The 27,325-nt window shown below is 44.7% G+C and overlaps 1 protein-coding gene across 3 annotated transcripts in view; it reads left to right on the top strand.

Moving 5' to 3' along the window:
* The window catches only part of ME3 (malic enzyme 3), a 184,160-nt gene that overhangs the window by 69,103 nt on the left and 87,732 nt on the right, over positions 1-27,325 (top strand). For all 3 annotated transcript variants that reach the window (XM_019450034.2, XM_019450033.2, XM_019450035.2), the window contains 2 exons: positions 15,933-16,066; positions 19,197-19,346. In XM_019450034.2, the coding sequence (XP_019305579.1) occupies positions 15,933-16,066; positions 19,197-19,346 (284 nt within the window). The remainder of the gene's footprint in view (positions 1-15,932; positions 16,067-19,196; positions 19,347-27,325) is intronic.

Below are 27,325 nucleotides of genomic sequence, written 5' to 3'. Positions count from 1 at the left end.
GATGAGTTTGGTTTGGATCATGTGGTATTTGACATGCCTATGAGACATGTAGGTCGTGATGCCCAGGGAGCAGATGGATATACATGTCTGGAATTTAAATGATTCTGGGGACATGATGCAAAGCATTGCCCTTGCTTGCCACCAGCTTATCACCCAAAGTGCTGTATTTAACGTAACGATAGCTGGCATTTGGTTTAGTAAGTCCTTACTAAACGTCAGACACCCTGTTGCACAGGACACATTATGAAATAGGTACTGTTACCATCCCCGATTTAAAGGGGAGGAACCTGAAACTTTTAGGTAATGTACCTAGGCCATGTATCTTGTAAGGGTCAGAGCTGGGATTCAAGCAGCTGTCTAAGTCCACCACTGGTAATCACTATCCTGTGTTACATTGTTTCTCAACTGTTCCAGCCACACCTGCAGTTAAACAGGCACTTTACATCACAAACCAGCACCCATAGATACACACTACCCTGTGTGCACCACTCACACAGGCAATTAAATAAACAGTGAGCCAAACAGTACTCACCCTCACTAAACTGATGCAACCCTATATTTTCTATTCAAATCCATCATTTTTTAAAATGTCGGTTGTTCCCAGGGCGCCTGGGTGTCGGTTTAGTGTCCAACTTCGTCTCAGGTCATGATCTCATGGTCCATGGGTTCAGCCCTGCATTGGGCTCTGTGCTGACAGATCAGAGCCTGGAGCCTGCTTTGGATTCTGTCTACCTCTCTCTCTGCCCCTCCCCTACTCATGCTCTGTCTCTCTCCATCTCTCAAAAATGAATAAACGTTAAAAAAACATTTTTTTTAATGTCAGTTTTTCCCTAGTAAATTGATTTCACAGCCAGAGTCTGAGTCTGGCAAACACTGCTCTATTTTGCTCTCCTGGGGAGAGCATTTCATTTCTATTCCCAGTCCTTGTCATTCCCTGCACCTTTGGAGAAAGAACACTGAAATGGTGCTGCATGTGTCCTACTTTTGTCTCTAGAGAAGGTATTAAAGGTAAAAGCTTGGGAACACTCACTTGCATAGACTGCTTGAGCCTCGTCTTTAATGTGGCTGACCGAGGTCATTGTAGAATGTGCAAAATCACAGCAAAGAATGCAGTGCAAAACAGTGTGAGCAAAATAGTGATTGCCAGTATGAGCTTTAGTGGCACACAGGCCTGGGTTCGTATTCCAGCTCTATACCTTATTAACCGTATAATTTGGGGCAGATACTTTACTTCAGAGGGTATTGTAGAAGGATAAAATTGAAATAGTGTGCTGATTCTTTCAATAGCTACACAAGCCTAGCCCTTAGTAGACTAACTTACAAACTGAATATTCATCTGTAAATGCAAATTAAAATTTGCAGGATATTTAGTAACGACCCAATCATTCAATGATCAGTAAGCTATTAGTAAGTCATTTAAAGGAGACTTTATTTTATTTTATTTTTTTAAATGTTTATTTAATTTGAGAGAAAGAGAGAGAGCAGGGGAGGGGTAGAGAGAGGGAATCCCAAGCAGGCTCTGCACTGTCAGCACAGAGCCCAACGTGGGACTTGAACTCACGAAACTATGAGAGCCGAAACAAGAGTCAGACACTTAACCCACTGAGCCACCCAGGGGCCCCTAAACGAGACTTTGAATATTGATTTTACTTAACACAGGATGAAGTAGGTCTTAGAAGAGCTTGGTGGCTAAATGTCACTAAATATAGCCCTGGGCACAGAGTTGTTTATTTCAGGACATTTGGAGGGGAGGTTACCCTGCGAGTTTTCCTTCAGAGTAGACAGTGTCACTCCAGAACAGCTGTGTTACATGTGCAGGAATCCCAGTGCCCTTACAGGAAATCATCAGTGGAAAGAGCTGTTTGATTACATACAAACCTATACCGAAACTTATAGGTCCCAGAGCTGATAATGTTTATGAAATGAGAACTCTTCTAGAAGACTTTGAAATTAATGAGGTGAAAAAGTTAGATTCTGTCTCATGAGGGAAGAAAGAACCAGTTCGACGTCGATTAGAGAAGCAAAGTACTGGGTACGAATAAGCTCACAGGCTTACGGTTCTACATTTCCTTTTCCTTTCTTTTAATATAAATCTAATTTAAAAATGGAAATACAGTTCAGAAAGCATTCCTGGTACTTGAACTTTTAACCTTCAGTCCAGTCCGCTTTGACTTTCTCTCATTAATTTTAGATTTCCATCAGGTTGTCACTACTAGTTAAAATTTATCAGGGACATACTCTTAACCCCCAGGTAAATGGTGTCCCAAATGTGAGTACCAAGGAAGATAAATACACTGGACTGAGGATAGAGGTAAGAGAGGGCACAATAAACAGGATGAGAAATTTTTTTTTAATGCTTATTTATTTATTTTTGAGAGAGAGATAGAGAGCGAGCAGGGGAGGGGCAGAGAGAGAGGGAGACAGAATCCCAAGTAGGCTCCGTGCCATCAGCGCAGAGCCCGATGTGGGGCTTGAACCTACAAACCATGAGATCATGACCTGAGCCAAAACCAAGAGTTGGATGCTTAACCAACTGAGCACCCACGCGCCCCTTGGATGAGAAATTCTAAGGACACTCTAGGCTGCTGTACCTCTCAGGAGCATGATATCCATGAAGTCTTGCATTCTTTGCCATGCTCAGCATCTAGTAAGGACCCGGACACAGCTCTGTTTACTGAGTGCCTCAACGAGCTGGGCACACCATGCAGGGGGATCCGTTAGTCCTCACAGCAGTCTTTGGAAATGGGTATTGCTATCTTCATTCCATAGATGAGGAAACTGAGGATCAGAGAGGTTAAGAAAGCTGTCCAGGATCACAGAGCTGTTGGGGACAGAGCCACAGTTTGAATACAGGGCCAGTGACTTCGAAGCCTGATCTCCCTTCTCCATGGCCTCTCATGGGCAAGTCTGTACCTGAACTCTAGCAGAAAACACCACCAGTGTTATTTTGCTGAGCACCCCAGCCTGCCAGGCACTAGATTAGTCTGCATAATTCCAAATTAATTCCAAAATATAAAATGGTGTAAAGGACACTGGTTTGAATGAATAGATCACTAAACTGAAATCCCATGGAGGCAGAGGACATATATATTTGGTCCCTCACTGTATATCGGATGCCTAGTATGTGGCTGATCCTCAAAGCATACTTGCTAAATGAATGATTATGTAAAAAATTAATGAACCAACAATTTTAAATGGAATTCAAAGTTCAAGTCCCATTTCTGCAAATTGCTGGGGCTTCGATTTTAGGGAAATCATTTCATTGTCTTAGCCTTAGCGTTACCATCTGCAAGATGAGCATAACACTTTCATAGCCTGCCTTATAGGGGACTGGTCTTTACTGTACCTTGGGACAGCCTGTGGCTGTTTAGAAACTCCTCATCCAGGCGTCCATCCCAAGAATTCTGACTTGATGGGTATGGGTTGTGATCTGGGCATTTAAAGCTCCCTAGGTGGTTCTAAGGGGTAGCACAGTTTGGAACCACTGTCATAGGGATATTCTTTTTGTTTGGGGGGATTGTTAAACACAGCAAAGGAAATAAAACTGCTTTGTAAAATCCAAAGATGCAGTTAAATATAAACAGTTGTTAAAAGTCAGTGCAGAATGACTCTGGGCCTAGAACTCCTGCTGCCTAATGACAGAGGAGACGGGTTACTCTGATCTCCTCTGTGCCACATCAGTCATCCGTCTCCAGGACAAATGACCTCCTTCCTGGTTCATCTGATCAGTGGGCAGAATTGAGGCTGAGGCCCAGGAGGAGGAGGATTTGGTTGCCCTCAGGGCTCGAACAGGTTAACAGCGACCTGATGGACAGTTGCCCTGTTGAATGAACTTGCCTTGGGCAGGTTCACGTGCAATACTGGCTGCCCCACCCACTCATCCGCACGCACTAGGCATATGTGTACAATGCCTATTCAGAGACCCTCCCAAATGCGCCTGTTTGATTTTTCCTGGTCATGGTTCACTTTTTGACCCAATCCTCCCAGGCTGGGCCTGTCAAAGAGCTCTTGTATTGTTGGAGGAAGGAAGCGGTCCTCCCTTGTCCTCAGCCAGTCCCCTGTCCGTCACCTTCCTCTGCTGCTACTCTGTTGAGGGTCAGCTGAGTAAGAGGGCCATCAGTGTGCCAAGAACAATATTATTTAAATTTTAAATAATGGTCTCTTGGGAAGAAAGGGTCATGAGGCATTCCAACTGCCACAGAGAATTTTGCCAAGAGAATGATTCATAAGCCTTCCAACTATCTACCCCTCTCCCCTTGTTCAGTTAGGACAAAATCCTAAAGTTGCCAAGTATTTCAGGAGCAGATTCTTCCATTTCCCTTGCATGTTGGTCCTTATCCAACAACTCTGCAAAAACCAGTCTTCTGACGGCAAGACAGTTGAAATGGCCATTATTCTCACATGCTTTTGAATAGCATGTATTAGCCATGTGCCCTCAGCATGTCATTGACCTGTCAGAGCCTCAGTCTCTTTTATACCTGGTGATATAACACCTGCCCAATCTAGGACCAGATGCCATGAACCATCTGAGACCATTCCAGAAGTAATAAAGCAGTAGAAATATGCAAGGCATGCTGGACCAAAAGGGCACACAGCTCATATAGTCCTAATCCCTGCCCTCAAGGAACTTACTGCCTTGAAGGGAAAAGAGACAAGAAAGGAAATAAATGCCATCCAGGGCAATTGCTAAGTAGCTTCTAGTCCTGAATCCAGAGGAATTTGAAACAACAACAGTCCCAGTCTTTTTTTTTTTTTTTTTTTTTTTAGCCTTTCTGACACTTTTTTGAATTAATGAAATCTCAACATCCCTGTTCTCATTTGACTGATACAGTCACCCAGTGAAGGCAGCAGACTCGGAGAGGTGAAGTAAGTTCCCTAGAGTCCCACAGCCTGGAAGTGGAGGAACTGATGTAGGCCCTTGGCCTGAAGCACCCTTCCCACTCCCCCACACTGGCTGCATGAGCACAGCACCTCTGTGTCGGGGGCCTTATGCCATGGAAGGAAAATGGGATTGTATTTCTCAGTGGAACAGGAACTTTTCCGTACATTTGCAACACACAGCACCAAAGCCCAGTCTTGGAGCCCAAAACTTGGTTAAGGTTAGCTCTGGGCATAATGAACAGCATATCCTCCACTTTCGGGAATTTACAGTCTGTTTCTGGATCTGTGATTTTGCACCGATCCTAGAAGTGTGTCTGGGGGGAAGGCCATTCTCAGGTCTGTGTCTGTGACGACTTCCTGATGCCTGTGTTTCTAAGATCCCCAAATATCCATCCCAGGAATGTGCTCAGGGGCCCTTCACAAACCTGGGATTCAGTGAGAGAATGGCAACCTCAGTCACCCCACTTTCTACCTACAGCAGTCCATGTCACCCTAACTTACAAAAATCCCAAACGGATAGAGTCATGAAGTACTATGCAAAAGGAGGAGGAAACGCCTTCCAGTCCTCTAGCAGCTAATCAGCTTCAACTGTACGGTTTGGGAGCTGGTGGCACACAGCTCTGTCCCAGCTGCTGCAGTGAACGGACGGAGGAAGTGGGTTATGGCATATGCAGTCCGCTTCAAGCGTGATGTAATGATGGTGGAACGGAATCCCTTTACACGTGTGTCTGCTGTCCTTCTTCCATAGTTATACTGGTCAGAGGAAACACGGCTGCATGTGTGTGACGAGCTGAGTACATGATTGCACGGGTACAAGCGCACCTGCTTGCAGACGGGCTGACTGGCCCAGTGCTGACACAGAGGTCCACTCAGCAGTAGCTGAACTGTTAAGGTTCACTGGCTCTATTTGGAGAAGCAGAATAATTTCATCTCCCCTGAAATAAAAGCCAGCTCGATCCACAACCTGTTGAACCTGTTAACTCTCAGGAGCACTTGCCTTGCTTCAAGAGTGTGAATACTGGAAACATATGGACCTGGGTTCTGCTCCTGCTTCTTCCATCAACTCACTTTGCGACCTTGGGCAAATTAACTTACCCCTCTGGCCTCAGTCTCCTAGTCCATAAATGGGGATACTAATCACACGATTGTTAACCCAGGGTTGCTGTGATGATTGGAGATGACAGGTAGAAAGTGCCTGTCTCAGTGCCTGACACAGCCCAGCTGGTGCTCAATAAAAGCTGATGGTTGCTGCTGTTACTGATGATGATACTGCTGTGCTGTAGCCCCACGTGAGCTGCTTTGAAGTGTCTGCTTTTTACCACCCTGAGTTTATTACCTATAATTAATGCTGGAGAAACCAAACAAAAAATACATTTCATTGCTAAACTGTATGACAGTGACTCTGAGGGAAGGGGGAGAGCTGTGTGAAATGGGGTGTCAGGGACAGCCTCCTGGAGGAGGGGCCCTGGACTGTGGATTGGGAAACGGAGGAGGGAAGCTGTCAAAGCATAGCGGGCAGGGTACAGATGTGAGTCAGTGCATGGCGGCAGAAAGAGTGTGCCCGTTGGGGCATGGAGAGGATGCACAGAGCAGCCAAGGCAGGAGCCTTGCACAGCCGTGGATGGGCAGTTACATTCGATGTGGTGGCATCACTCCAGCCCCTACTCCTCCAGCCCCTTCTGCCAGACTAGCTCCTGACCACTCTTTAGGGCTTATCTCCAGCATCTGCCAGTGAGGTCTTGTGTGCACCCTGTCCCATGGACACAATAGTAATGATAATAGGGAACAACAGCTAGCACTCACGGAGCACCTCCTATGTGCCGGGACCTGTGCTGAGCATTTTACAGGCATTATTTCATTGAATCCCACAACAGGTGAAAGAGATCAGGGCATGGCTTGCTCAGGGCAGAGTCCCAGAATCTCCATTATATGTTAATCCATGTGACTCCTCTAATAGACTCAGGATGGCAGCAACCAACACCTCTTTCCTTTCGAACTCCCCAGTGTCTAACGTGGTAGTCCTGGCACAAAGTAGGAACTCATAAATGCATGTGGAATGAATGAGAAGAAATTGTCAAGTGCCCAGCAAGGCTCTGGATCCAGAGGCACCAGACAGGTCACCAAGTGGGTTGGGGAGGCCTGCCCTCAGAGAAGCTAAGTCACAAGGCACCGAGCACTGGGAAGCTTGGATCTCTGAACAGCAGGAGGCTGGGTCAGGGGCACAGCCTGAGGGGCTTGCTGCCCCTGAGCCCTGCCATTTGATGATGGGATCTATTCAGACATCTTCTCTTTGAAGTCAGAAAGTTTTGTCCTGAGAACTTAGGCTATGCTGAGCCCATAGGCAGAGTTCAGTAGCTGGGCTAGAGATCATTCGGAGAAGATGGTAAACTAAGTAAAGTTGGGGGTGACAGTTAAAAGATTAACACTGGTACAGCTAGGCACTGACCAATCAAAACAGTCCCAGGCCTTTAGTTCTAGAATAGGGTCTTGAGGCCACCCACTCTGCCAGACATTAACTCCTCGGTCATTGGATCCTGGCGAGGTCCAGAGATGCCCTGAGAGAAGCCAGAGCTGGGAGGTACACTTGGCTGAGGGAGTGGTCAGAGCAGTGGCTCTGTAACAGTAAAAACATTTTAAGAGTAGTAACTGTAGGTCCCTACTCATGTGGGCTGAATACCACAAGGGTATGAGGTTGAACTATAATGAAGAGAGTCAGCCATTTTTAAAAGCCACTTGTTCTATTTTGAGGGCTTTGTTACAATTCGATAATACAATGCATAACTCTTATTTAACCAGGCACACAGAGACTATAATTTCTCAACGTGGTAAAAATGAATAAGGGCCCCACTGTGAACTCCTCCGTGTTGTACAAGCCCTACTTTTACCTCAGGATTCCTGGTATACCTTATGGGAATTATATGACTTTTTGACATACAGATCAAGAGTCTTGAGTGTCAATTAGCAAATTTTATTTATTTTTTAGAGAAATATAAATTCAAATACTTCTCTGCTATGTGCTAGTGAATCATCTTGCGCTAATCCTATTTTGGAGGCCATCATACAGCTAACGTGCCTGAATTTCTGCTTTACAAACTTGTAAATCTGAAGTTGCCTTCACATTAGCTTCAGGATGAAAAGAAGCTTCTAGAAGTATTTTTTTAATCCCTGAAATTACCAGTTGCTAAACAGTCATAATTTTTCCCTCAAATACAAAAGAAGTTGGTGGCAATCAGCCAAGAGAAACACTTAGCCTTGTAGAGAGAAGAGGACTATTATTAAAAGCCACAGTGGTCATTAGCAAAGATGATGTCATAATTCAATGCCTGGGCCTCCCTGGGATCCCCGGGGCCAAGAAGAGACGATCACAGTCTTTACCAAGCCAGTGAACAGTCTCCTGCCTAATGGTGTTTGGTGAAAGTGCTCAGTGTCCAGGGTGGGTGGTTTCCTGCAAAATGATCAGGGACCTCAGTGTTGCACCAGCTTGCAAAGCCGGTGGCCAGCACAGGGGATTTATGAACTGGTGACTTTGGGCTTTGATGAAGAAAAAGTGTGGAATTTTATGTGTGAACAGTACTTTGAGAATTCTTTGTGAGTCATACTTTCAAACACAGTGGAGCCTATCTTAGGATAGAACTTTCTTACACCTCCAGCACATCGGAGAGGTGGGGAACAACTCTTTAGGATTTTCACTAAGCTGAGATGTCTTTATTGCTTTTTAAAAACACTGGAGGAGCCCAGTATTCATGGTTTTAGAGATTACAAAACAAAAACAAAGAGAAAATTGGGAGTAACCAAGGAGTCTAACTTTTATTCACTTCTTTATTTTTCTTTCTTTCTTTCCACTTCTCTGTCACCACCTGTATCCCAACTCACATTTTCTGAGGCCTATCCACCAAGGCCCTGGTAGGGAAATATGGTAATGGCAACACATGAAGCCTGTGATCACATCTTGGTTCTGTCACTTGCCCCTAGTCAATGAAATCATGAAGAAATGATTGGCACCAAATGTGCTCACTGATTGTAAGATGCATCCTAGTTAAGAAGCAATGAAATACAGGCCACAGCTGGGCAACTTCCAGAGCATGATATAACCTCTCTTGGTTAGCCATCTCCTCTAGAAAGGTTGTAGAACCTCATCTAGTAGAGGTTGTAAAACCTCCACACAGTGTGGTTGTAAGGATAAGGTAAGATTGGGTATTTATGAGACCCCTTTCTTGGAGCTGATGATGGCAACAATCCTAACGTGTGGACGATCAGCATGCGGGCTTGCATCTCCGTCATTACCGAACTCTCTCTAACAGAGCTTGTAATAGTCGTAGTAGAGGAGGTATTTTTCAGCTGGCAGGGCAATGCGGGGAGCTCTGGTGTCCAGGGGCTCTGGGGGCAGCTAGACTGCCCTGGGAACAATCTAGCTCTCGCTTACCACGCATAGCCTTCCCCACTTGTGGGAGGAACCTTGCGCTACCTGGGGCTCATTGTGGATGGAGGGCTTAACCAGAGTTGCTCCAGGTGCCATCAGCCTCGGATACGATGGCAGCCACACTGACAGAATAAGCAATTAACTAATTAATTAAAAACTGCTCTCAGTCCCCTACAAAACCCCTGTGGAGATTCTGCTCCCTTCCTTGTTGATGTCCTCCACCCGTGGCAGCCACTCAGGAGCTTGCTACTGTCGTCACTCCCAGGACCCTTCATGAGAAAGCCAGGAGCTTCTAGGCTGTGCCGCCCGAGCTCTACACAGAAAAGGTCTTCTTCACACCGTGGGTGGCACTCTATCATGCTGGGATAAAGGTAGGGCAGCTGTGGTCCCCGTGTTTCCCAGTGTCCCTTAGAGAACAGTCCCTGAACTTCGGCCAGCAGACGCTGTCTCCAGAGGGCTTAACAGGCCAGGGAGCAGATTCCGTGACGTCCCACTTGTTCCCCATCTCCCTGCCCGCGCCCAAACCAGAAAAAGCTTGTTTGTGAAAGACTCTGGTAAGAGAATGAAAAGACCAGCCACATACTCAGAGACATAGTTATAACGTACATGTCTGATACAAGATTTGGATCCAAAACACACAAAGAATTCTTTTAAGACAGCTTTATTGAGTTATAATTCACCCACGTAAAGTGTACATCTTAATGGTTTAGGGTATGTTATTAATTCTTTTTAAAGTTGTGGTAAAGTATAACAAAATTTGCCATTTTAACCATTCTTAAGTGTACAATTAAGTGGCATCAAGTGTATTCACAAAGTTGTCCAACCGTCACCGCTGTCCATTTCCAAAGTTTTTCATCATATCCCAAACAGAAATTCTGTAACCGTTAAGCAATAACTTACCCCCTTTCAGCCCTTAGTAATCTTAATCTACGCTGTCTCTGTGAATTTACCTATTTTGACATTTCATGTAAGTGGAATCCTGTATTTGTCCTTCCATACCTCGCTTATTTCATTTAGCATGTCATTTTCAGGGTTCACCCATGTAGCAGCATGTATCAGAACTTCATTCCTTTTTACACTTGACTAAATCTTCATTGTTCCTGTATACATTTTGTTTATCTCCTCATACGTTGGGTTGATTCCACCTTTTAGCTATTGTGAATAATGCTGCATTGGATGTTGGTGTACAAGTGTCTATTCAAGTCCTTGTTTTCCATTCCTTTGGGTATATATCTGGGTGTGAGTTGCTGGGGTCATCTGGTAATTCTATGTTTAGCTTTGAGGAACTGCTAAACTATTTTTCCATAGAGGCTGCAACACTTTCCATTCGTACCAGCAGTGTATGAGGGTTTTAATTTTTCCACAGCCTCATCAACACTTGTCATTTACTGTTGTTATTACAGCCATTCTAGTGGGTATGAAATGGTATTTCATTGTAGTTTTGATTTGTATTTTCCTAATGATTAATGATGCTGACCGTTTTTCATGTGTTATTGGCCATTTATGTATCTTCTTTGGAGCAATGTATATTCAAGTTATTTATTTGCCCATTTTTCAATTGGGTTGTTTTTTGTTGGTTCTGTTATAGCAATTATTTATAGATTCTAGATATTAAATGCCTTATGTTATTTCCAAATATTTCTCCCATTCTCTAAGTTGTCTTTTCACTTTCTTAATAGTTAGTGTCCTTTTTGCACAAAAGTTTTCAAATGAAGTCTATTTACTTAATTTTTCCTTTGTTACTGGTGCTTTTAATATCACATCGAAGAACTCATAGCTATATCCAAGGTCATGAAGGTTTATCCCTGTGTTTTCTTCCAAGAGTTTTATGATTTTAGCTCTTATACTTAGGTTATTGATCCACTTTTTGTTAATTTTTGTATTGAGTATGAGGTAGGGATCCAACTTTATTCTTTCGCATGTGGAAATCCAGTTATCCCAGCACATGTCTTTAAGAGACTGTTCTTTCCCCCATTGAATGAACTCAGCATTCTTGTCAAAAAGCAATTTGCCGTCAGTGTATGAGTTTATTTCTGAACTCTTGATTCTATTCTGTTGATCTATTTATCTATCCTTAGGCTAGTACCCTGTTTGGATTATTGTAGCTTTGTGTTACATTTTAAAATCTTCTTTTTTAAAGATGGTTTTTGGGGACACCTGGGTGGCTCAGTCAGTTAAGCATCCAACTCTTGATTTCTGCTCAGATCATGACTTCATGGTTCATGAGTACAGAGCCCCGGGTCAGGCTCTGTACTGACAGTACGGAGCCTGCTTGGGATTGTCTCTCTCCTCTCTTTGCCCCTCCCCCATCCATGCACTCTCTCTCTCTCTGTCTCTCTCTCTCTCTCAAAATAAATAAATAAATGAATAAATAAATAAATAAACTTAAAATAATGGTTTTGTTTCCTGTCACACATATAAGTCCTTCATCCATTTTGAGTTTATTTTTGTGAATGGTGTAAGAAAGTGGTCTAGTTTCATTGTTCTGCATGTTGCTGTCCAGCAATTTCTGACTTGACACATCTCCAAAGACAAGGGAATTAAAAGCAAAAATGAACTATTGGGACCTCACAAAGATAAGCTTCTACACAGCAAAGGAAACAATCAACAAAACTAAAAGGCAGCCGATGGAATGGGAAAAGATATTTGCAAATAACATATCGGATAAAGGGCTAGTATCCAGAACCTATAAAGAACTCACCAAACTCAATACCCAAAAAACAAATAATCCAGTGAAGAAATGGGCAGAAGACATGAATAGATACTTCTCTAAAGAAGACATCCAGATGGCCAACAGGCACATGAAAAGATGCTCAACATCACTCCTCATCAGGGAAATACAAATCAAAACCACATTGAGATATCACCTCATACCAGTTAGAGTGGCTAAAATGAACAAATCAGGAGACTATAGATGGTGGAGAGGGTGTGGAGAAACAGGAACCCTCTTGCACTGTTGGTGGGAATGCAAACTGGCACAGCCACTCTGGAAAAGAGCATGGAGGTTCCTCAAAAAATTAAAAACAGATCTTATATAAAAAATATTACCCAGCAATAGCACTGCTAGGAATTTACCCAAGGGATAACAGGAGTGCTGATGCCTAGGGTCACTTGTACCCCAATATTTATAGCAGCACTTTCAACAATAGCCAAATTATGGAAAGAGCCTAAATGTCCATCAACTGATGAATGGATAAAGAAGTTGTGGTTTACATGTGGAATACTAGTTGGCAATGAGAAAGTATGAAATGTGGCCATTTGTAGCAACGTGGATGGAACTAGAGAGTGTTATGCTAAGTGAAATAAGCCATACAGAGAAAGACAGATACCATATGTTTTCACTCTTATGTGGATCCTGAGAAACTTAACAGAAGACCATGGGGGGAGGGGAAGGGAAAAAAAAAAAGGTTAGAGAGGGAAAGAGCCAAACCATAAGAGACTCTTAAAAACTGAGAATAAACTGAGGGTTGATGGAGGGTGGGAGGGAGGAGAGGGTGGGTGATGGGTATTGAGGAGGGCACCTGTTGGGATGAGCACTGGGTGTTGTATGGAAATCGATGTGACAATAAATTTCATATTAAAAAATAAATTAAATTAAATTAAATTAAATTAAATTAAATTAAATTAAATAATGGTTTTGTTTGTCCAGGGCCCCTTGCTATTGCATATGAATTTGAGGATTGACTTTTCTATTTCTGCAAAAGAGGTCGTTTGAGTTTTGATATGGGTTACATTGAAACTCAGATCAAAGAAATGTTCAAACTTAACATTAAGGAAAACAAGCAAAAAAATGGGCAAAAATCTGAGCAGATACCTCACCAAAAAAGGTACACAGACGGAAAATAAGCATATGAAAAAATGCTCACCATTAATATGTCAATAGAGAGTTACAGATTAAAACTACAATAATATGCCATTACAGTTCTATTACAATGACTAAAATTTAAAAAACTGGCAGTACCAAATGCTAGAAAGGATGTGGAGCAATAGAAACTCCATTGCTGCGGTGGGAATGCAAAATAGCACAGCCACTTTAGAAAACAGTTTGGCAGTTTGTGTAAAAAGCTAAACATAGCCTTACCATATGATCTAGCACTTGCACTCCTACGTATTTACTCAATTGATTTGAAAACTTATGTCTGCACAAAAACCTGCACATGAATATTTATAGCAACTTTATTTATATTCACCAAAAACTGGAAGCAACCAAGATGAATAGATAAACGGAGAAACTAGGGGACAGCCAGACCATGGAATGTCCTCCCATGATGAAAAGAAATGAGTTAGGAAGCCGCAGAAATAGATGGATGAACCTTATGTGCTTCTGGCTAAGTGAAATTAGCCAATCTGGAAAGGCTACATACTGTGTGATTCCAGTTGTGTGACATTCTGGGAAAGATAAAACTGTACAGACAGCCAAAAAATCAGTAGTTGCCAGAGGTCCAGGGGGAGGAAGGGAGGGATGAATAGGTAAAGCACATGGAATATTTAGAGCTGTGAGACTATTTTGCATGATGCCGTAATGTTGGATTCAAGACCTTATGCATTTGTCAAAACTCCTACAACTTTACAGTACAAAGAATGGATCTTAGTGTATCCAGATTTTTTTTCCAAATCATTTAATAGGCTACTGGATCAAATGCACACTGTAACATGAGAATGTAACTGTGTTATATCATACATAGATGTATGATACAACCTCAGTGAAGGAGTGGAAGGAAAAGTGCTGACCTAAGTAGCTGTGGAAATAAGTGAAGTTTGGAAGACTAAAGGCAAAAGGAACAGCTTATAAGCACTATAATCTAGTGTATTAAGTTGTTTCCCATGGTGGCATGGGTTAACAATTCTGATACCAAATGTGTATACTGGAATTGAGTAATTAAGTACATGGGTGGCATGTACTTAGTGTTGGGAGCTTAGTCTCTCACTGGTGCAGTAAGAATTTACAGATTAGCAAAGTGATGAGGCTAGAATGATCCATGCAGTAATGGATTAGAGATATTACTATGAAGTTATGTTTAGCTTAATATAGATTCATTTCCTTGCTCTTTTAGCTGAGAGGGACTAGAAACAATAAAACCCCAGTAGTAAGTAGCACATGTATTGAGTAGAGACCAGACCTTGGTTTCCAATGCCATGTTTCAAAGAAGGAATTAGGTCTCCTTGAATGAATGGCTGATTCTAGGACCAGAGCAGGCTATAACATAAAAGGTGATCCTAGATCATCTTGTGCCAGAAAGTAAGAAGTAGATGAAAGAAAGAGAGAGAGAAAGAGATGGAGGGAGGGAGGCAGGAAGAAAGTGAGAGAAAGAAAAGAGAAGAAAAGAAAAAGAAAGAAGGAAGGAAGAGAGAGAAAGAAAGAGAGGAAGGAAGGAAGAGAAAGAGGGAGTGAGGAGGAAGGAATTAGGGGAATATGTCAAAGGGACACAGGAGCCATCTGAAAGAGTTCCCAATGGCCAAAGCTGGAACAATTTGAGCAACAAAATAAATATTGGATTATAACCCAAAGCATAAAATAAATACGCATGAGTCCATTCTAATATAAACAAATGATTGAATAAATAAATGGGGAGAAGGGACAAATCTTGCATGCAGAAGATTCCAAAAAAGGAGTCACTTTACGGTGGAGAACCCTGACAAGCACTACCCAGCCAGGTGATCAGGGTCACGATCAAGGTTGATATCAACAGTGATAAATCGTGTTGACAGTATGTATCTTGATCTGATGTGTAAAATGGCACTTTGTGTCTTCCTTCTAAAAACCCATAACCCCAGTAGAGTCATGAAAAAAACATCAGACATATTCCATAGAAGGGTATTGTATAAAATACATGACCAGTACTCCTCAAAACTCTCAGTCATCAAAAACAAGGAAGGTCTGATAAACTGTCAGACAGAGGAGCCTAAGGAGACATGATCACTAGATGTAGTGTGGGATCCTGCAAAAAGAACAACAGAAAGGGCCATAGGTAAAAACTAAGGAAGGCTATGGGGCACCTGTGGCTCAGTTGGTTGAGTGCCTGAGTCTTGATTCCAACTCAGGTCATGATCCGAGGGTTGTGGGATTGAGTCCTGCATCAGCCTCCACGTTGAGCATGGTGCCTACTTAAGATGCTCTCTCTGCCCCACCCCCCGCCCCTCTTCCCTGCTCATTTGCTCTCTAAAACAAAAAAAACCTCAAGGAAGCCTGAATAAACTATGGCGTTTGCTTCATAATAACGTGTCACTATAGGTTCTTGAGCTCTAACAAATGTACTGAAGTGATAGACGATATTAATAATAGAAATTGGCTGAGGGGATATATGGGAACTCTCTGTACTGTCTTCTCATTTTTTCTGTAAATCCAAAATTGTTCTAAAAAATAAAACACATTTTAAAAAAAAAAACCAAAAACTAACCAAAAAAACTGACCACGTAGATATTTTCCTCATTCTTCCGGGAAGAATCTGAAACTCAGAAGAATCCAAGTACTTAGCACAAGATTGCCCGTCATTTAAATGGCAGAGGTGGGATTCAAATGCAGGGCCCACTGTTGAATCAGTGACTTTTGCCTGTCTGTGAATGGAACCTTTCTGTTCTGTAGTTTTACACATATCCCTTCGCATGTGTGTTTCTTTCTTGTTCTTCCCAGGGGATGGCCTTTACACTTGAAGAAAGGCTGCAGCTTGGAATCCACGGCCTGATTCCCCCCTGCTTCCTGAGCCAGGACGTCCAGCTTCTCCGGATCATGAGATACTATGAGCGGCAGCAGAGCGACCTGGACAAGTCAGTGCCTACATCTGCTCTCTCTACTCGAGCCACAGGCTGAGCTGTTTCTTGTGGCCCATACAAGGTTCTCTTGGTTCTCTGCAGCAGGGAAAGGCTGAGAGCCCTGAGACATCCCAGACCCAGTCCTGTCTTCCACAGGATGGTGGTCTCCCTGAGGGACAGGGCTTGTTATGATAGAGGCACCGTAGACATGTCTTGGGAGAACTGGGAAGGGAGACTGACGTCCAACCAGTGGAATCTGGTTGGGCCTCTGGGAAGTGATGGTATCTGAGTCAGCCAGAGAAGCACTGATGGGACTTCAGCAGACAGCACTGGGGTTCATGGAAGGCATTTCACTCAACAGGGAGAAGGGGAGCAAGGGGGAGAAGGGGAGCAAGGTGGGTCAAGGAAGTGGTACATGGCCCAGGTTCCTACAGTAAGGGGAATGTGTGGGAGAAGAGGGGAAATGCACAATGACACCTCCGAAGGGACCTCAGATGTCATATGTTAGAGGTTTATGGGAGCCGTTAATAACCCTGCCTCCCCTCTGGGTTCTCCCAGTGGGGGTACTACACGAAGAGCCAAATGAGGGATCATAGGGTCAGCTTTGTCAGTTTTACTAAAGAAGGTGGTGACCTCCCACGTCACATGGCTGTGAATTGGTACAGCCAGGATTTGAACACAGTTCGCTCCAGAGTCTGCTTTTAATTGCTCTGCTGTGCCATAGCTAAGAGGCATTAGAGCTCAGTGGCTGTAAGACTAGACTCTAGTATTAGACTGAGTTCAAATCCTCATTCTATCACTTAACAGCAAAACTTACTCAGCCCCTCTGGTTCATTGCTCATCTGTACCATACCAGTGGTATCTAACTCATAGGGTTATGATAAGGCCTTAAATGCATTAGTATTTGTAATGTGCTCAGAATAGTTACATAGTAACTGTAACTTACAACACTAGGCACTGTGCAAAAGCATGCAAAAATAAATACAGCGCCTTGCTGGGCTCCGGCAGAAATTTGGGGAGAAGATAAGAGACCCCCCCCCCCCAAATATCTGTAGAGCTTCATGGCCAAGACTTCGGGTCATTGATGGTGTGGGTGTCCCCCTCAGCAGGATGTCAAATCCTGCACCTGTCTTCCCATGCTTCCCCCATAGAGTCCATTTTTTCTAAATTGTAGTGAATAATGAAAGCTCTGCTTCCCCCCTTCCCTCTATTCCGGAACAGGTAAACTCTATGGGTATCACTCCCATTAACTCCAAGGCCATACTGCAGCCCAGGTCAAATATTCTTTCCTTCTTGTTTATTCCTCTCAGGGTAACTATGTCACCCTGAAGACCAAACCAGAAAGTACAGGATTAATCCAACCAACAGCATTACACATGTTCTAACTTTGAACAATCTGAACTTCCCCTGTTTGTTAAATTTACAAAGAATTAAAGTCTAATGTGAAATCCTTTTTCCTAAGAATTAAAAGTCCTAAACCCTTCCCTGTCCCCAGTTTTTTTCAGCTAGATAGACTTTACTCATATGCCTGGGAAGACATGCCAGGCTCAGGGAGCAGGGGACGTGCCTGATACTGGCTGCTCTACAGGGCTTGCTCCTGATGGTCTGTTGACTCCTCTGACCCACTCATTCCCAGAGTCCCTTATTTCAGCAGGCGCTCAGGGAAATGCTAAGGAAGCTCCCTGGCTTCTTTCCAGTAAGGGTAATGGTATGCTGGTAAATTTATAGTAACTGGTTCTGGGGCATGAGGAGAACACTGATTTATAGCATTGGCCAATTTCCATGATATAAATACTCCCAACCATGACCGATTTCAAGTTATCAACTTGATATCACTGGATGCAGAACTGGGAAGAGATGTGTGCAAATGGCTACTGAGTAAGGGAATGAGCTCAGAACACTAGTAACGAGCTGAGATCCTGGCTACGCAAGCAGAAATCCTCCCTTCCTTCTAAAACACTGTTTTTAGTTCTAGACCAGGGCCTTTGGTAGGGAAGAGGCTGAGGCCCCGGGAAGTCACATGACTTCCCCAGAGTCACAATGCTAGTTAACAGCAGAACTGGGGTTCAAACCCAGGACCCTGATACCATGTGAGGGATCATTCCCCTCTGGGTACCTCTCTCCCACCCCATTCCATGCCAGGGCTCAAGTGCCTCCATACTCTCCTACACTGTTGTCCAGAACGGGTGTGATATCAGTAGTCACCAACACCTCACCTTGAATTTCAGCCCTTGGGTTTTTTCCCCCAGGGTTTTTGCATTTTCAGGACTCTGAATGAAAGGCTTTTTTCCTGGCTTACTGATTTCAGGCTTCAGGGAATAGGTGAGAAAGAGATTTTTTTTGGAGCACACCTCCTGAGGTCAAGTGGTACTCAGCCACTCGGGGAGCTCTGCTTGTGACAGGGACCAGCCCTTTGTAGTGGGAAAGTCCAGCTCTGGTGTGTTCTGTATTTTCCTCGACTCTATGCCACCTCCAGCATATTATTATTTTTTCTTTTTAAATTTTTTTTAATGTTTATTTTTTAGAGAGAGAGAGAAATAGAGACAGCACGAATGGGGGAGGGGCAGAGAGCGAAAGGGAGACACAGAATCTGAAACAGGCTCCAGGCTCTGAACTGTCAGCACAGAGCCTGATGAGGGGCTCGAACTCTGACTGGCAAGATCATGACCTGAGCGAAAGTCAAGAAGCTTAACTGACTGAGCCACCTAAGCGCCCCTATTATTTTTTCATTCAGTAATGTCCACACAGTAATAACATAACTAACCATCTTGCATCATGGTTGTGATTCTGGAGTCAGATTGCTTGAGTTCAAATCCATTTCATCTCTCTGTGCCTTACCCTCCTTATCTATAAAACAGCCAGAATTATAGGACCTACCTCACAAGTCTTTGGGGGTTTTAAATGAGTTAATATAAAATGTTTAGAATAGTGTCTATGCCATGAATAATGATAAGTACTATAAGGCAGACAATATCCTCCACATTTTACAAGAAATGAGACCCATGCTTAGGGGAGATAGTGATTTGCCCATGAACGTGCCATTGTAAGTAGCTGAACGGGAGCCCTGGGTCTTTGCATCAAGGGACCTCTGCTCTGCCACTATGGTGCTCATGTGACCAGTGTGATTCTCGTCTCCCTTTCCAAGGTACATCATTCTCATGACACTCCAGGACCGGAACGAGAAGCTCTTCTACCGAGTGCTGACGTCAGACGTGGAGAAATTCATGCCCATCGTGTACACCCCCACCGTGGGGCTGGCCTGTCAGCACTATGGCCTGACCTTCCGCAGGCCCCGGTGAGCCATCCTGGGGCGTGGGCTCAGGAAGGGGCCGTCTCATGTTGGGGAATCTATTCTTCCCTCTGGCCTTGCTTAATGGGACTCTGGAGGCTATTCCTGGTTGCGCCAAAGGCTCGACAAGACATTTGATCTTAAGCTCTTGCTCAGGAAATTACTCCACGCCCAGAGAAATGAGCTGAGAGAGGGTCTAGCAAGGGAATAACAGAGCCCTTCCACCTCCCAATGATAAATGCTCAACATGTTGTTCAAAGTTGGCCTGAAAGGTATTTCAGATTGTTTTTCTCTCATTATCTACCTACCACCTACCCCGTCTCTTGTCATCTCCACAGTGCCGACGGCTCTCTTGCCAGTTCGGGCCAATGAATAATGGAGTGTTGGATACCAAAGACTGAATTCTTTTGCTGACTCAAAGAAGCAGTATTCCTTCATTTGGGCTTGACTCAGATTCCACTTAAAATGTCATTTTATTAGACAAAAATTTGGCACTACAGTTTCTTTCAGAGCCAAAGAATTTAGAGGGCAGTCTTTCTAAAAAGATTGCTTGTGTTTTTTTTTTTCATGATGAGTTCAGAATATATATTTTTAAAAAGGTATAAAAAAGGAAAAATGAGAGTGTTTTCCAAAGATCCTCAGTGCAAGGTGCCTGGTTATTATCAATACATATTTCTAGCACTGCTGATAAAAGACTGGCCTGGGTTTATTATATGTAATGGACCACTGTTTTAGTCTGTGTTAGAATATGTTAAGATACAGTGTGCTGTGCACTGATGTGTAATTTATGTTTGCATAGAATTTATAAATCCTTTGGTATATGAGGAGCATGTAATCATGGATCTAGAACATCTTTTCTTGATTTGGAAAAACATTGTTCCAGTTGTGAAGCCAGCATTTGGGATGAGCCTGCCGCCTGAGCACGTGGAGGCCCTGATGCCGGTTCTTTTCCACCTTTGGCCAAGGGCAGTGTGTCATGTCTCATCTTCTTGGGGTGGGGGTGGGGTCCAGCTGTTGAAGCAGACCTGACCTCATCACTCAGAGCAGCCATGGAGTGTCTGAATGGCTCAGTCAGTTAAACGTCTGACTCCTGATTTTGGGCTCGGGTCATGATCTCATGGTTTGTGGGATTGAGCCCTGCCTCAGGCTCTGTGCTGAGCATGGAGCGTGCTCAGGATTTTCTCTCTCTCTCTTCCCCCTCCCCACTCACTCACTGTCTCTGTCTCTCTAAAAACAAAGTAAATAAACTTAAAAAAAAAAAAAGGAGCCATTCTTCTGTAGTCCTATGGGGGGACTGCACCCAGACCCTGTAGCAGTGGTCTTCAACCTGCCTTTTTCAAGAGGAAAGAGACTCCTTTTCTCTTACTCTCATCTGAAACCAGTAGTGGCAGAGACCTTGGGAGCTGCTAGAACATTTCTAAAGGATGTAGGACCCTGTTTACCTGCCAGTTCTTACTCAGAAATGATCCTCCCAGATCCTCCCTCCTGCAGGGTGCAGGTCAGCTCATTTCCCTCCTCCAAGGCCATCAGCAGCCTCCAAGTCTTAAAGAAACAAGTCCAGCACTTTGATGAAAGTAAGCCTGTCACAGCCCAGCTCCGGCCCAGAAATCCCATGCTCTGGCTACACTGATCTGTTCCTCATGTCCAAGTACGTCTGGTGCTCTAATCCTCTGTGCCTTTGCACATGTGTTCCTCTCTGCCTCAGACATCTGCATTCTCTTCTTTCCTTGTTCTCTGTCCATCAGAATTGTTGCTAGCCTTCAAGGTCACCCAAGAGTCAGCTTCTCTGCCCTCCCTGATCCACCAGGGCTGATCTGCTTACTCCTTCCTTTGCCTCCCCCTCAATTCATTACATGTAGTTCCATTCCATAGTTACATTTTTTGTGCTTCATGTTTTTAATTATTTGTATATCAGCCCCCTCTACCAGAACACAGATTTCTTGAGGTGTTAGTCACTATGTCAGATCCATTTGCATATACTAGACCAGTACTTGGCAAGCACTTGACACTGATGGGAAAGTAGCATTGTGTACTGAGTAGAAAGAGCTACGTCTTTGCTGTCAGCCCTGACTTTTAGTCTCCTTGACCTTGGGCAATTTCCTTATCCTCTCTCAGCCTTAATTTCAACATTTGTAAAATGAAGGTAATAATACTACCTATATCAACTAGTCATTGTGAGAGTAAAATGTGATGTGTGGATTAGGTATCTGTCATACATGTGAGTGTTTATTTGTCTTCAGTGACTGTTGTAGGAGGAAGGAAAAATTGCTACATGTAGCGTCATACATACACACTTTTACATTTTTAAAAAGAAAATTGAGTCATTGAACATTTAATGAACTCATATGTTTAACTACAGACACAATTGGACTCTTCCAGAACCTACTGTTTCCTGAAGTCCTTCAGCCCTTATGACATGGCTCACTGCCTGTACTGGCTGGCCACTGAGGTCCTGTGGAAATGCAAGGCTATCCCACTCCCAGGCTACAATCTAGATTGTAGATTTGGTTGTTGGTTCCGGATGAACCAGTTACTAGGATCAGGATCCTGCACATACAACAGGTTCTTAAGGTAGACTTTGCCTCCAGAACCCACTCTAGAATCCAGGGAACACACAAAACTGAACTTGAGTTAATGGACACTTATTGATGGAATTTGAAGTAGGGTTCGTGGGCAAATGGCCAAGAAAATTCTTGAGATGTCTTTGGTGCAAAAAGGTGATTTTACTGAAGCACGGGGACAGGACCTGTGGGCAGAAAGAGCTGCACTAGGGTTGTGAGGAACAACTGATTATATACTCTCAAGTTTGTGCAGGGAGGGGAGGTAGAGTAACATTAAGTCTCCAAGGAATTTCTGGATGCTGGAAGCAAGGTCTCATAGGACCCTAAAGATTTAGCTATTGTCAAGATAAGGTTGCTTTTAGTTTTTAAGGAAGTGTAAACATTAAGGCATTAAGGCAGCCATAAGCTTCTTGGGGAGCGTTACACGCTGCATGTCTCTGACATCTATCAGTGGTCTGCAAGCTATGATGAGGGAATTTAATTTGAACTGCATTTCTCTTCCCTTTGTTTCCCTCATCACTGATGGAGCAACTACTAGGTGCTGGGCATCATGTTACATGCTGTGAAATTACCCCCCAAAGAACAAAATATGGTTCTTGACCTCAAGCACAGTGAAGGGCCAGGCAATAATGATATAAGTTAAATATAATAAAAGTTTAAAAAATAAGAGATTTAATAGAGACAAAGAATTACAGGAGTCCATGGGAGAGAGAAATTTCTTTTCCCTGGAGGTGGTAGGAATGCTTCACAGAAGAGATGATATTTGAGCTGGTCCCTGAAGGTTGGATAGGAATTCTGTGGGTAAAGAAGAAGGGAATGGCCATTCCAGGAAAGGGCTTGGTATTATAGGTTTTATAGACACCTGGGTGGTCAGCTCACTTGGGTATCTCCCCACCTCCTGTGCCTGGCAAGGAGGGTCAGGGGAGGGGAGATAAGCTTTTACATCCATTGGCTCATAGTGGATCCTCCCAATGTCCTGTCAGGTTAGTCTGGGAACAGTACCTCCATTTCACAGATGAGGAAACTGAGGTGGCCAGAGGAAAGGAACTTGTGTAAGATCTAACTGGTAGTTAGAATTCTGGCTACCAGAGTCAGGGAAAGCCACACCAAAGAGATGACATTTGAGTTGGGCTGTAAAAGATGAAAGCAAAGAATTGAGACAAAAAGCATTTGTTTACAGTGATCCAGGCATACCCTTCTCTCCCTTGCTAGAATGCAAGTCCTCTAGGACCCCACGGTGGGTGAAACAGGAGAATAGAGGGGTAGGAGAATTGGCCAGTGGCTCTGCCCAAAAAGAGGAACGAGCTTGGTCTCCTTCCCATGACACAAGGTGTTTGGAGTCACAGGGAGAGCTGTGTCCACCTGGATTCAGGACCCATTGGCAGTTTTCCAATGGCTCAGCAATGGAGAGGGGCATGGTGGCAGAGTGGGGGTTCATATGGGTGGAAACAAGGCCCTGCCAACCACTTGAGCCCAGAGAACCAGGCCAGCCCTGAGTGAGGGCCGTCAGGGTACTACAGAAGCTGGACACACAGTGGGGAAAACAAGAGTGCCATGGTCCCAGCCCAAGGTGTGCAGTTGAACTGGGGCAGGAAAAAAGCATCATAGTAATGCATAACTGTTTGCTGAAGGTCAGGCACATCCTAAAGTCTTTGCGTATTAACTTATTTAATTCTCACAATCCCCTAAGAGGTAGTTACTACTGCCATCCCATTTGTAGATGGGAACACTGAGACACAGAGAAATAACTTGTCCCAAATCACACAGCTCATAACCAGCAAAGCCAGAACTCAGACCCACGCAGTCTGAACTAGAACGTGGACAGGTAACCACCGCACTACACTGCCTGCTGTGGTTTGGGACTGTGCACATTTATTTGGTGGGCATTTAGGGATGGGTGCCCTTGCAGCTGCAGGAATGCTTGATTGCTCAGGACTCTTTGGTGGGGATTGCTACATAACCTTTTCCTGAGCCTCTCCTGGGAGAGAATGATCCAGCTAGGTCCTGAGCCTGAGGCTCTGTGGGGCTGAGGCAGGTGTGGGCAGACTGAACTGTGTTCTTGGATTCTTCCCTCACACTCTTGGTACAGACTTCCCGCATATGTTTTGCACAAACCCTTCTTCAGATGATTACCCAATTAAGCTACTTGACATGTGACAGTCTGAGCTGTTGCACCAGGTTTCCATTTGGCTGCTTTCCAGGTGTTGATTCCACACCTGCCTTGCTCCTGAAGGAAATGGGAGTTTGGGCTCCACCCCAGCCCTGAGCTTCATCTGAGGCCTGGCTTGGAATGGCTTTATGGATTAGCATCTGAAGGGAGGACAGCCCCAAGGCCAGGAGGGAGAGAGCCAGCTCCTTCTCAGTTTCTGAACTGATAAACATTCCTGCCAGGTTCCCAGGAACAATGGAGTCCTCTGTGAAAGGGCCTGTCCCCCTCCAAAGCTAATTAGGTCCAGCTGATGCTAAAATGGAACTTCCAAAGTGCCTCAGGCTCTGCATCGCCTCACAGCCTTGAGGGAGATGCTAGACTATCTCTGGGGCACCTGAGTATCCCTGGGTGGATAAACAGAGCTGCAGGTTCTAGATTCTGTGGAGCCTCCTCTGCCCCTTCCTGCCTCACCCTTTGTACCTCCCGTGAGTGCTTCTCCATGGGCCATAGATACTGGATAGCCTGGCTTGAAGGAATGGCCTTGAATGTCATTAACATGTGCAAGCCCAGGGTGAGGCCAGGCAGGAGTCCAAGATGCAACTCAGCTAAGGAGGGGCTATGATGGGAAAGCCAGTATGGTGTAGGCTGCTGTCCAGTGTGGGAGAATACCCTCCCTTCCCTAGGCACCTCCATCTTGACCAACCTTGTCTTCACCTTCATCGTCTTGGGATCTAACAGATATGCACATGCCTGTAACCCTGACATTTCCCAGCCTCTGTGTGGGATCCCATCCACATGGGCGGTGAGGGCTGGGTTATGGGTAGTAGAAGGAGCATAGACTTTGAAGCAGGAAGACTTGGACTTGAATCCCAGTTTTTGATGACTTATGACCATTTAGCGACCCCCCCCCACACACACACACACACAGTCTCCTTCTGTGTAAAATGGGAATGATGCTTGTTCATGTGGCTGCTTACGAGGATTCAGTGAGATTCCACGTGTAAAAGGCCCAGCCCTAACAGGTGCTCAGCAGCTGTGACCTGCTCAAGACACCACCCTCAGGGTCTGTCATCTGACTCTGAGTCACCCTACCCAAGAGTCTGAAGGGTAAACCAGCTGAGGGCATCTTGGCCCTCTGAAGTGCCCCCATTCCTCTGTTGTGTGATACAGACCTGAAAAGATCCATACTTGTGCCTAACTAGCAAACCTGTTAGCAGGTAAGGGGAAGATGTGGAGGGAGAGGTGAGGGTAGGAAGTGGGCCTTGGCTTCACTGGTGGTCGAGATCCTGTAGAAGATACCTGAAGTCAGGTTTGGATTTGGACAAAGCCAGCAGCCCTTGGCCCTGAGCCAGGCTGTTGTCTTTCTTATCTGCAGGCAGGTGGGGTCCTGCACACAGGCCAGTAACATGTATGCAGGACAGTAACTGCTACCATTTATTGAATGCTTACGCTGCTCATGGTGGGCCCTAGGCTAGACACTTCGGGTACTTTATCCCTACACAACCCCAAAAGGGGCTTGTTACTTTACCAGAGGAAAACTAAGGCTACCTTGTCTAAGATGCCTGTGTTTCTCCTGAGCTCGCAGGTGAGCTTCTTGTGGCCCTGTGAACATGACACCTCAGAGATAAGCATTTGCATGCATGTCTTCATGGAAGCTCCCTTGCATGAATGGCCTGCACACATGAGGGACACACACACACACACACACACACACACACACACACACTGTACCATGGCAGACAGAGTACTGGGGCTGGAGTCCAGAGAGAATGGGTCAGCTCCCCTGTGAACCGTGTGGCCTTGGAGCCCGGCTGCTCCTGTCCCCAAGTCTGGACCACAGGAACTGTCCGCCTCTTAGGGTTGTTGTAAAGATCAGATGAGCTACGTGTGTGTGAAAGTACTTTATCCACTGTAAGGTTCCTCACAAGCGTAAAGGGACATTGCTTTTTCATCGCTTCTTCTCCCTCACCCCAGCCCCCCAGAAAGGTGTGGTTGAGGCTCATACTCACCTCTTTGGGCTTTCCTGATTGTCACTCATTATGTCTGTTAAGCCGTTGCCTCATTTGGTTTTTGTCTTTGCTGTTGAAGCCCTAAATGCTTTTTATTTTCTCTTTTATTTGTTTCTATTTTTACATTGGAACCTTTTTATCTTCAGCCGTCACCACCACTTCCATCGCCTCTACCCACGTACACAAGGGCCCCCAGGGTTCATGCCTCTGCTTCCCAAATGACAACCGAAGCCATTTCTAGCCATACACAGGACCAATGGACGCCAACATCTTGACTTAAAGCCACTCTGGAAAACAAAGACAACCCTATCTCAGCAAGTGTCAGAAGCCCGCTGACACCCAGGGCACAGCATTTGAGCACATCACAGTCTGGACTCTAGCCCAGCTGTCAGTTGATCAGGAACAGGCACCCGTACTCCCAGCATGATTGGAAGGCGGGCAGAAAGTGAAGATTAGCATCATCAAACTGGCTGCCTCTTCCCCATCCTCAAGGCCCCAAGGTACCAATTCCTTTGGTCGAGCCCGTTCCACACCCAGTTACATCGGGTTTCTCTGCCAAGCTGTTCCAGCTGTGCTGTGCAAAGGTTCCCTGGAGCAGAGCAAGAGTGAAGTCTGCGGCTGGGCCTGCTTAGCTTCTCATCTGGCATCCTTGCTCCTCTGCCTTGGTATTATGCACAGAAGAGTGAGGGGTCATAAGACATGGTTTGTAGCTTTGGCCACCTCCTTCCTGTCTGACTGTGGGCAAGTCACTAAGCTCCTTAGTCTCACGTGGAGGTGTAGGGTTGAACTGTGTGGCTTCTGTGATCTCTTCCAGCTCTAACCACTTAGGATCTAATAACCCAAACTCTATAACCAAGGTAGGAATGAGATCTTTAAGTGAGCCACAGTCACATTATATAGCCGAGCCTATTTCCCCAGCTGTAAAATTATGAGGGTCAAGTTAGACCCGTAGTTCTCAGTGACAGCTGTGCATTAGAAGCATCTGGGAGCTTGAAGTCAGAATGCCCAAGGTGGAGCCCATGCAGCTTTCATTTCTCAAAAGCTCCCAGGGATTCTCATGGCAGCCAGGGCCACAAATCACTGAGCTGGGTGATCTCTACAGTTCCTCCAGCTTGGATCTTCTGTGACTTCTGGGGAGTTGATAACCAGCAGTCCATATTTTCCAGGCCACCCTGGCCTGGCAGTATACTGAAGATTAGGATCATGATAATATAACAGAACTTCCATCTCCGATCCAACCCTCGGTAAGCCTAACTATTAAACCCA

The sequence above is a fragment of the Panthera pardus genome, unplaced genomic scaffold (genome assembly GCF_024362965.1).
Source record: "Panthera pardus isolate Hobbes unplaced genomic scaffold, ASM2436296v1 HiC_scaffold_12, whole genome shotgun sequence".
Classification (NCBI taxonomy): Eukaryota; Metazoa; Chordata; class Mammalia; order Carnivora; family Felidae; genus Panthera; species Panthera pardus.
This window is presented reverse-complemented; position numbering and strand designations above follow the sequence as displayed.